The sequence below is a fragment of the Staurois parvus genome, unplaced genomic scaffold, assembly GCF_062004578.1.
Source record: "Staurois parvus isolate SC_StPar_1 unplaced genomic scaffold, SC_StPar_1.0 ptg002943l, whole genome shotgun sequence".
Classification (NCBI taxonomy): Eukaryota; Metazoa; Chordata; class Amphibia; order Anura; family Ranidae; genus Staurois; species Staurois parvus.
This window is the reverse complement of record NW_028320739.1, coordinates 14,880-26,067: the sequence shown is the minus strand read 5'-3', so window position 1 is coordinate 26,067 and position 11,188 is coordinate 14,880. Positions and strand designations below refer to the sequence as shown.

General features: G+C 49.5%; 1 protein-coding gene across 1 annotated transcript; it reads right to left on the bottom strand.

The window, feature by feature from the left end:
- Nucleotides 1-5,403: 5,403 nt before the first annotated feature.
- On the bottom strand, nt 5,404-10,497 carry LOC149428890 (metabotropic glutamate receptor 7-like). Its single transcript, XM_089666967.1, has 3 exons — nt 10,480-10,497; nt 7,963-8,895; nt 5,404-5,562 (listed from the first exon to the last, which is right to left on the bottom strand). Exons 1-3 carry the CDS (start codon nt 10,495-10,497, stop codon nt 5,404-5,406), a joined length of 1,110 nt encoding a protein of 369 aa, XP_089523093.1.
- Between the last annotated feature and the right edge of the window lie 691 nt (nt 10,498-11,188).

The following is an 11,188-nucleotide window of genomic DNA, read 5'->3' as shown; positions in this document are numbered from 1 at the left end:
ATTCGTTCCTGAGATTTACACAGCTCTGCCAGACAGCAGAATCGAATCGATGACCCAACTTTTCTATGTAATGAAGAGGAAGTCTCATTTGTTTTTAATTACAGCATTCTGTCCCCCGGGGTACGTGTAGGACTTTGTCCCATCTTTCTGTCTGCTGTGAAAGGCCTTCCCTGTCCGACAACGCAGCCAACGAGGAGACATCTAGCTCCTTTCTCCAGGCACTTCCTGGGACAATTGCTGGCAAGAGGAATGCAGAGGCAGAAACTGACCCCACAACACCGCCACCCCACCGCCACCCCACCGCCACTCCTCTTGGAGGCGCTTACCTCGGGAAAGTTCATGGAGATGGAGATAAGAGCTGGGAACCGATGTCTCCTTGTTGGCTGCGTTATCAGATGGTCATGGGGGAAGGGGGGCGAAGAGCTGGGAACCGATGTCTCCTTGTTGGCTGCGTTGTCAGATGGCCATGGGGGAAGGGGGCGAAGAGCTGGGAACCGATGTCTCCTTGTTGGCTGCGTTGTCAGATGGTCATGGGGGAAGGGGACGAAGAGCTGGGAACCGATGTCTCCTTGTTGGCTGCGTTGTCAGGTGGCCATGGGGGAAGGGGGCGAAGAGCTGGGAACCGATGTCTCCTTGTTGGCTGCGTTATCAGATGGCCATGGGGGAAGGGGGCGAAGAGCTGGGAACCGATGTCTCCTTGTTGGCTGCATTATCAGATGGTCATGGGGGAAGGGGGCGAAGAGCTGGGAACCGATGTCTCCTTGTTGGCTGCGTTGTCAGATGGTCATGGGGGAAGGGGGTGAAGAGCTGGGAACCGATGTCTCCTTGTTGGCTGCGTTGTCAGATGGCCATGGGGCGAAGAGCTGGGAACCGATGTCTCCTTGTTGGCTGCGTTGTCAGATGGCCATGGGGGAAGGGGGCGAAGAGCTGGGAACCGATGTCTCCTTGTTGGCTGCGTTATCAGATGGTCATGGGGGAAGGGGGTGAAGAGCTGGGAACCGATGTCTCCTTGTTTGCTGCGTTGTCAGATGGTCATGGGGGAAGGGGGCGAAGACCTGGGAACCGATGTCTCCTTGTTGGCTGCGTTATCAGATGGTCATGGGGGAAGGGGGCGAAGACCTGGGAACCGATGTCTCCTTGTTGGCTGCGTTGTCAGATGGTCATGGGGGAAGGGGGCGAAGACCTGGGAACCGATGTCTCCTTGTTGGCTGCGTTGTCAGATGGTCATGGGGGAAGGGGGCGAAGACCTGGGAACCGATGTCTCCTTGTTGGCCGCGTTGTCAGATGGCCATGGGGGAAGGGGGGCGAAGAGCTGGGAACTGATGTCTCCTTGTTGGCCGCGTTGTCAGATGGCCATGGGGGAAGGGGGCGAAGAGCTGGGAACCGATGTCTCCTTGTTGGCCGCATTGTCAGATGGCCATGGGGGAAGGGGGCGAAGACCTGGGAACCGATGTCTCTTTGTTGGCTGCGTTGTCAGATGGCCATGGGGGAAGGGGGCGAAGAGCTGGGAACTGATGTCTCCTTGTTGGCTGCGTTGTCAGATGGCCATGGGGAAGGGGGCGAAGAGCTGGGAACCGATGTCTCCTTGTTGGCCGCATTGTCAGATGGCCATGGGGGAAGGGGGGCGAAGACCTGGGAACCAATGTCTCCTTGTTGGCTGCGTTGTCAGATGGCCGTGGGGGAAGGGGGTGGGTCATGAGCTGTCCTGTCCAACCACATAACTAGCCTTCCATAAAATGTAGACAAATGGGGCATAGTGCTCCGGGTATCCTGGGGGATGGGAATTGGGGGAGGGGCAAAGCATGGATACAAAAAGAAATCAGGCTTTGTCTTTAAGCAATTAATCCAGGTGACTCTCCACCCCCAGCCTGTCATTGGACAATGAGTGAGCAGCATTAGACTGATGAGGTCACCCCTCTGCTCACTCTGTACATGCATGCAGTATATATATAATTGGCTCCTAGTGATGCCCCTCCCCCTCCAAGTCTCTACTTCTTTGTATAGGGGATCATAGGAATCGAATTCAGATAATCAACAGGAACCGGCATCAATCAGAGTTCTATGTCTGTCTTCCTGGAGTTCAGATTTAAAGCAGAATTTAGGAATTCTTTACATACACTATATTGCCCCAAGTATTGTCCCCGCCTCTTTTCCAATCATGTGATTCAGCTGTTCCAATCCCCTCCATATCATGTGATTCAGGTGTTCCAATCCCCTCCCAATCATGTGATTCAGGTGTTCCAATCCCCTCCATATCACGTGATTCAGGTGTTCCAATCCCCTCCCAATCATGTGATCCAGGTGTTCCAATCCCCTCCATATCACGTGATTCAGGTGTTCCAATCCCCTCCATATCATGTGATTCAGGTGTTCCAATCCCCTCCCAATCATGTGATTCAGGTGTTCCAATCCCCTCCATATCATGTGATTCAGATGTTCCAATCCCCTCCATATCATGTGATTCAGGTGTTCCAATCCCCTCCATATCATGTGATTCAGGTGTTCCAATCCCCTCCCAATCATGTGATTCAGGTGTTCCAATCCCCTCCATATCATGTGATTCAGATGTTCCAATCCCCTCCATATCATGTGATTCAGGTGTTCCAATCCCCTCCATATCATGTGATTCAGGTGTTCCAATCCCCTCCACATCATGTGATTCAGGTGTTCCAATCCCCTCCACATCATGTGATTCAGGTGTTCCAATCCCCTCCATATCTTGTGATTCAGGTGTTCCAATCCCCTCCATGGACACAGGTGTATACAATCAAGCCCCTAGACATGCAGACTGTTTCTACAAACATTGGTGAAAGAATGGGTCGCTCTCAGGAGCTCAGTGACTCCAAGCGTGGTCCCGTGATAGGTGGCCACCTGGGCAATAAGTCCATCCGTGACATTTCCTGGCTACTAAATATTCCACGCTCAACTGTTAGTGGGATTATAACAAAGTGGAAGCCACTGGGAACAACAGCCACTCAGCCACCAAGTGGTAGGCCACGTCACATGACAGGGCGGGGTCAGCGCATGCTGAAGCGCACAGTGCGCAGAAGTCGCCAACTGTCTGAAGAGTCAATAGCTAAAGACCTCCAAACTTGGTGTGGCCTTCAGATGAGCCCAACAACAGTGCGTAGAGAGCTTCATGGAATGGGTTTCCATGGCCGAGCAGCTGCATCCAAGCCTTCCATCACCAAGTGCAGTGCAAAGCATCGGATGCCATGGTGTAAAGCATGCCGCCACTGGACTCTAGAGCAGGGGAGGCGTGTTCTCTGGAGGGACCAATCACGCTTCTCTGTCTGGCAATCCGATGGACGTGTCTGGGTTTGGCGGTTGCCAGGAGAAAGTCAGATGCCGTGGTGTAAAGCACGCCACCACTGGACTAGCTGCGGTGGAGAACATTGAGGTCACGTGCCAGGCTGTGCTGTCTGGCAGAAGTTCCTGGACCACAAAACTGGCCAATCCAACCTATAGATCCTCCAGCAGGTAATACGGTTCATAACCAGGGAATCAGATGTTTTTCTGGAGTTCATTGAAGATGAAGAGGAAGATGAGGAGGAAGATGAGGAGGAAGATGAGGAGGAAGATGAAGTGAAAACTATATATCTCTCAGTTCACTTTAAGTACCAAAAATCTATCAAATTAAAATGAAAAAGGTAAAAGTCGCTCTTTTGTTGCAGAGGTCGGTGTGTTTCCCGCACTCCAGCTCTTCACATCGTACTAAATGTAAGAACACGAGCAACAGTGGATCAATTTGTCTGGGGATGTGAATTGTGCCGAGACGGCCAAATTAAATGAAGCAAAAAAAAGTACAAAATGTCGTTTATAGAGGAGAAAAGTTTCAGACTTTCTGGCAATGATGTAAAGTAAGAAGCGGCCCAGAGGAACGGATCCATTAGGAAGCCAATAACTGATGATTAGTCTGGAGTTGGAGCGCTTTGTGCCGGACGCAGCAGACGGCTCCATTCACATTTACAGAACTGAGAGATCCTTCTTATGTCCTCTATGTCCCAGGACAGCAACAGAGCCACAAGATACAAAGTTCCTGAGTTCAAAGCATTCGCCAGCTCAGCTCCCCCTGTGCCACCCTCCCAGCAGTGACCGAGAAGCTCTGCTCCCCCTCCCAGCAGTGATTCAGAAACTCACCTCTCCCTGCTCCCCCTCCCAGCAGTGACTCATCAGCTCACCTCTCCCTTCTCCCCCTCCCAGCAGTGACTCCTCACCTCTCTCTGCTCCCCCTCCCAGCAGTGACTCCTCACCTCTCCCCGCTTCCCCTCCCAGCAGTGACTCCTCACCTCTCCCCGCTCCCCCTCCCAGCAGTGACTCCTCACCTCTCCCCGCTCTCCCTCCCAGCAGTGACTCCTCACCTCTCCCCGCTCCCCCTCCCAGCAGTGACTCCTCACCTCTCCCCGCTCCCCCTCCCAGCAGTGACTCCTCACCTCTCCCCGCTCCCCCTCCCAGCAGTGACTCCTCACCTCTCCCCGCTCCCCCTCCCAGCAGTGACTCCTCACCTCTCCCCGCTCCCCCTCCCAGCAGTGACTCTTCAGCTCACCTCTCCCCGCTCCCCCTCCCAGCAGTGACTCCTCACCTCTCCCTGCTCCCCCTCCCAGCAGCGACTCAGAAACTCAGTTCTCCCTGCTAGGTGACCAGGTGGAGGTGAGTCTCACCCTCTCAATGTGTCCTGGTGACCACTGTCCCCGATTACCATTGTCATCACAACAGGAATAGAATGGAAATGTTCCAATGGTAATGGTGGTTTTGGTGACAGCTGTCTAAGGTGGAGTTTCCTCTCACTTGTTGTTATGACTCCAAGGCAGAACATGAAGAGAAATCTTCCCAATGGTCCATGAAAAATATGGGCTTCTAAGCCATCTGTATCGTAAACAAAAGCATCTGGTTTTAGACAGTTTAATACATGACAAAGGATCCCCAAAGCACTCTGGGCTGTCCAGGGACGTCAGAGTGGAGGCAGCACCCTTCCAGACACTGTCTCTCACTAAAGCCTTGTACTGGGAAGAGGCGGCTGTAAACTGAACTTCGATCTCACGTCTATAAACAGCAAGCTTTGTTCAACATGCGGGAGGTGGAAGAAGCAGAGAAAGGCGGTTGGAACGTCTGCGGTATGAGTTCTCACCATAACAAACAAAAAAGTACAAACTTGTTCATTCCCTTTAAGTGGCATATTCCGAGCAAAAAAAAAAACATCCAATTTTCGTGTCTTCTAGTATAAGATTTTATTAGTTTAGTTGCCTCTCTGACTCCTCTCCAAACTCCGATGTTCTTTCTACAATGTGGTGCTCAGACGTGGACCCCATATTCTAGATGTAACCATACAGTGATTTTTACAGAGGCAATCAATTGGCTACACACTGGAGATTCATTTTCTAGATGATAAAAGTGTTTTTTACTTCATACAGGTTGTGGAATCGATAAACCGTTCTTGTGCAGACCATAAAAGACGTACGAGAGGCTGACGTGCTGACGTCGGCAAAACACGTTTGTATCAACTTCACAAAACGAAATCAGCAAGTGGACCTTTCCTTCTAACCCACCTTCATGGATAACGTCCTACAAGGACTGAAGGACTGTTTATTCAGTTCTAACCAACATACTCTGCATGGCCAAAAGGATGTAGATGCTGACCATCACACCTACTACTATGGGGAGAAGTACATGGACAGTCTTCCAATTGATGGAGTTCAGGTGTCTCCAGTGAAGGGTCCTGGTGATCCTCCATCATACAAAGACATTGGAGACAATTGGGCTCTTCCAGCCTTGTGGTAACAGTTTGGTGAAGACCCTTTTCTGTTCCCCCATGACTGTCCCCTGTGTACAAAGCCAGCTCCATAAAGACATGGATGACCAGTTTGGTGAAGACCCTTTTCTGTTCCCCATGACTGTCCTCTGTGTACAAAGCCAGCTCCATAAAGACATGGATGACCAGTGTGGTGAAGACCCTTTTCTGTTCCCCCATGACTGTCCTCCATGTACAAAGCCAGCTCCATAAAGACATGGAGGACCAGTTTGGTGAAGACCCTTTTCTGTTCCCCCCATGACTGTCCCCTGTGTACAAAGCCAGCTCCATAAAGACATGGATGACCAGTTTAATGTGGAGGAACTCTAGTGTCCTATACAAAGCCCCAACCTCAACCCTACTAAATGCAGATTGTGATCTATTTCTTCTTATTCAACATTGGTCTGGCTCTAGGAGTCTCATGATTTAAGAACTCTACCAACAATGGTAACAGGACCATCTCACTGATACACTATATGGCCCAAAAGATGTGGACCTCCCAACAAATGATGGAGTTCAGGTGTCTCCAGTGAAGGGTCCTGGTAATCCTCCACCATACAAAGACATTGGAGACAATTGTTCTCTTCCAGCCTTGTGGTAACAGTTTGGTGAAGACCCTTTTCTGTTCCCCCATGACTGTCCCCTGTGTACAAAGCCAGCTCCATAAAGACATGGATGACCAGTTTGGTGTGGAGGAACTCCAGTGTCCTGCACAGAGTCCTGAACTCTACCCTACTGAACACCTTTGGGATGAACTGGACCACTAATAGTGGGCTAGGCCTTTTTCTTGGTGCCCAACATATGGCACACAAACCATGTCTTCTCAACCAACATCAGCACCTCACCTCACTAATGAACACAAATTGTGGTAAGCATTTCCAGAAGAGTGGAGCCAACTCCATAAAGACATGGATGACCAGATTGGTGTGGAGAGCTCTGACCTCAACCCTACTGAACACCTCTGGGGTGAATTGGAGTGTTGATGGTGAGCCAGGTCTCCTCATCCAACATCAGTACCTGATCTCACAGACACCCCCCAAAACCTTACTGAAAGTCTTCCCAGAAGAGTGGAAGATGGTATATCCATACCAGCACTCCAAAGGCATGCTGGGAGGTGAATTGACTCCTGTGTAAACTGGCCCTAGTATGTGTGTGCATGAATGTAAGTTAGGGACTTTAGACTGTACGCTCCTCGGGGGCGGGGACTGATGTGAATGTACAAAATATATGTAAAGTGCTGTGTAAATTGACGGCGCTATATAAGTACCTGAAATAAATAAATAATATCTATATTAATGGCAATAATTTTGGAATGGAATGTCCAACAAGCTCATATAGGTGTTATGGCAAGGCCAGTTTGGTGAAGACCCTTTTCTGTCCTCCCATGACTGTCCCCCGTGTACAAAGCCAGCTGCACATGGATGGCCAGTTTGGTGAAGACCCTTTTCTGTCCTCCCATGACTGTCCCCCGTGTACAAAGCCAGCTGCACATGGATGGCCAGTTTGGTGAAGACCCTTTTCTGTCCTCCCATGACTGTCCCCCATGTACAAAGCCAGCTGCACATGGATGGCCAGTTTGGTGAAGACCCTTTTCTGTTCTCCCATGACTGTCCCCCGTGTACAAAGCCAGCTGCACATGGATGACCAGTTTGGTGAGGAGGAACTCCAGTGTCCTGTACAGAGCCCCGACCTCAACCTACAGAACACCTTTGGGGATTAATGGGAATGTTGATGGTGAGCCGGGTCTTTTTTTTGATGCCCAACATTGGGATCAACATTTGAGTCGGGTTTCCTTATCCATTATCTTTACCAGACCTCACAAATGGGCACAAATTCCAACAGACACCCTCCAAATGTTTGCAGAGAGTCTTCTCAGAAGGAGGGGGGGCACTTCTATATGCACTTCGCCTGTGGTTTGGGGACAGTTTGTGTAACAAGCTCATGTAACTACGATGGTCAGGTGTCCACAAACATTCTCTTTATCTTGACCATACTTATGGAGTTTGGGTTTTTTTTGGACCATCTTCAATTTTCTTCATTTCCTGTACAGTAAAGTGGCTCCAAATGTACAATGGAGACTAATAAAGACATCTACGCCAATGGATAGATCATACAAACCATGGAACTAGACATACATGATACATTCATATATAAACATATGTAGATCTACTTACTTTTTCTGCAGATTGTGAGGTTCCAAAAAATATTGGAATGAAGGCCAACCAAACTATACAGGTTGTGTACATTGTAAAGCCAATTGGCTTTGCTTCGTTGAAATTTTCTGGGACACCCCTGGTCTTGATGGCATACACAGTGCATGTTACCATAAGAAGGATGCTGTATCCCAAGGAACAGATAATTTGTAGATCCGTAATGTCACATTTCAGGACCCCTCGGCGCTGTTCTGGATCCGGTGTTTCCGGGCCATAGTCAATGATGATGTTGGGAGGATTGACTCCAAACCAAATGAAAACTCCTAAAAGTTGGACCGATATTAAACTAGAGGTGATGGCCAGCTGTGAGGTCGGGCTGATGAGCCGTGGTGCTGTCACCGACTTCTTACCCTGCTCAAAGATCCGGTAGATCCGGTTGGTTTTGGTTAAAAGGGCGGCGTAACTGATGCACATTCCCAATCCTAAGAAGATGCGTCGGAAAGAGCAGACGGCCAAGTCCGGCTTTGCTATCATGAGGAAAGTGATGATGTAGCAAAGGAAGATCCCCGTGAGCAGGACGTAGCTGAGTTCCCTGCCAGATGCCCGTACTATCGGGGTGTCGTTGTACCGTATGAAGGTGGCCATAACGAAGATGGTAGCAATTATTCCAAGCATAGCCAAAAACACTGGAATCACAGCCCAGGGAGAGTGCCACTCCAGCTTGATAATGGGGATAGGGTCACAGCCCGTGCGGTTTTTATTGGGGCGCATGCTGAAGTCACAACGAAAACAGGTGACCTCATCCAGGAGGTATTTGTAGCCATCGCACGGGTCACACTGCCAGCAGCAAGGCATGCCTTTCGCTATCTTCTTCCTCTCCCCCATTTTGCAAGGTAAGCTGCAGACAGAAGGTGGAATTTCATGCGATGCCTTTGACCACTGCATGTCTTCAACCTGGAAAGAAACGAGACATTGGTGACAGAGAGCATGGAAAGGAGTATCACCATCACTGCAAAGAAGGTCTCCAGCTAGATTTCTGCATTTATTATCACTCTGTCCCGGTGAGGCACTATCAGTCCCGGTTGGCTGGATTATACGGGACTGTATCTTACTCACCGGCGGCATTCACATGCCAACTATTACTCTCAGCATTATACATCCAATTATGAACAAGTCGGCTTTACCATTTACTGAAATCCAGCAGAGCAAGATTTACTGCGATTGACCAGTTGCCGATTACTTTATGTGCTCCAGTGCCCACCCAATGGGACCACCCATGTTGTGGATACATAGTCAGATAAGTAACCTCTGCTGTGTCCTGACGAAGTATAAGAGAAATGCGTTGCCCAAGAGGACCACCCATGTTGTGGATACATGCTCAGATAAGTAACCTCTGCTGTGTCCTGACGAAGTATAAGAGAAATGCGTTGACCCAAGAGGACCACCCATGTTGTTGATACATGCTCAGATAAGTAACCTCTGCTGTGCCCTGACGAAGTATAAGAGAAACGCGTTGACCCAAGAGGACCACCCATGTTGTGGATACATGCTCAGATAAGTAACCTCTGCTGTGTTCTGATGAAGTATAAGAGAAACGCGTTGCCCAAGAGGACCACCCATGTTGTGGATACATAGTCAGATAAGTAACCTCTGCTGTGCCCTGACGAAGTATAGGAGAAACGCGTTGACCCAAGAGGACCACCCATGTTGTGGATTCATGCTCAGATAAGTAACTTCTGCTGTGTTCTGACGAAGTATAAGAGAAACGCGTTGACCCGTGAGGACCACCCATGTTGTGGATACATGCTCAGATAAGTAACCTCTGCTGTGCCCTGATGAAGCATAAGAGAAACGCGTTGCCCGCGAGGACCACCCATGTTGTGGATACATGCTCAGATAAGTAACCTCTGCTGTGCCCTGATGAAGCATAAGAGAAACGCGTTGCCCGCGAGGACCACCCATGTTGTGGATACATGCTCAGATAAGTAACCTCTGCTGTGTCCTGACGAAGCATACGAGAAATGCGTTGCCCGCGAGGACCACCCATGTTGTGGATTCATGCTCAGATAAGTAACCTCTGCTGTGTCCTGACGAAGCATACGAGAAATGCGTTGCCCGCGAGGACCACCCATGTTGTGGATTCATGCTCAGACAAGTAACCTCTGCTGTGCCCTGACGAAGCATACGAGAAATGCGTTGCCCGCGAGGACCACGATCGTTGCTGTAGATACATTATCGATTTTGTGACATATTTATTGCTATTATGTGGCAGAGTCAGCAGTAGGAAGCATTGGAATCTATATTGACCAATTTTGGTTTTATATCCAACTGCCGAGATGTTAAGATGTTGTTCTTGTGCAATAAATAAAATGTGCATTTATATATCTACATGTGTGGGGTCCCCTGTAATGCCGGCAAAGTCCTACATCTTGCTTTCCTTGTCATATATTTGGTATTGATGATATTGATGGAGTCCCTGGAACTCGCTTGTACCTGTTATTGGAATGAAACAATTTCCGGTGGAGCTCCTGTTCTTACCTCTTCCTCCAGTTCCATGCGGCTTTGGGAGCCCTTCTGTTTTATGAGAGCTGCCAACCCAGTGCCAACATGCTGCCCATCACATTCCCATACTGCTTGGTGTCACCCAACTCCCCATACTAACCAAAACTAACAAACACAGGCTTGGCTGGGGCTGGACCTTACAGATCAACCTAAGCCAAGTTTCTGTGGAATTCGAAAGTCATGAAACCATTGTTGCAATAAGACAATGTAACTACTTTGATTGGTTACTGTACCATTGGAGATTAAGGTTTTCTTTCCATGGTGATGATACCTGGTGGAGAGGAGCGAGGAGCTCCACGATGGTTTCACACTTCAGAAGTTGATGATACCTGGTGGAGAGGAGCGAGGAGGTCCACGATGGTTTCACACTTCAGAAGTTGATGATACCTGGTGGAGAGGAGCGAGGAGGTCCACGATGGTTTCACACTTCAGAGGTTGATGATACCTGGTGGAGAGGAGCGAGGAGGTCCACGATGGTTTCACACTTCAGAGGTTGATGATACCTGGTGGAGAGGAGCGAGGAGGTCCACGATGGTTTCACACTTCAGAGGTTGATGATACCTGGTGGAGAGGAGCGAGGAGGTCCACGATGGTTTCACACTTCAGAGGTTGATGATACCTGGTGGAGAGGAGCGAGGAGGTCCACGATGGTTTCACACTTCAGAGGTTGATGATACCTGGTGGA

What these genes read in the sequence shown, in the direction of transcription:
- LOC149428890 (XM_089666967.1), bottom strand. An exon ending in CCTCACAATCTGCAGAAAAA is followed by an intron (nt 5,563 to 7,962) that starts GTAAGTAGATCT and finishes CAGTCCTTGTAG; the next exon opens with GACGTTATCCATGAAGGTGG.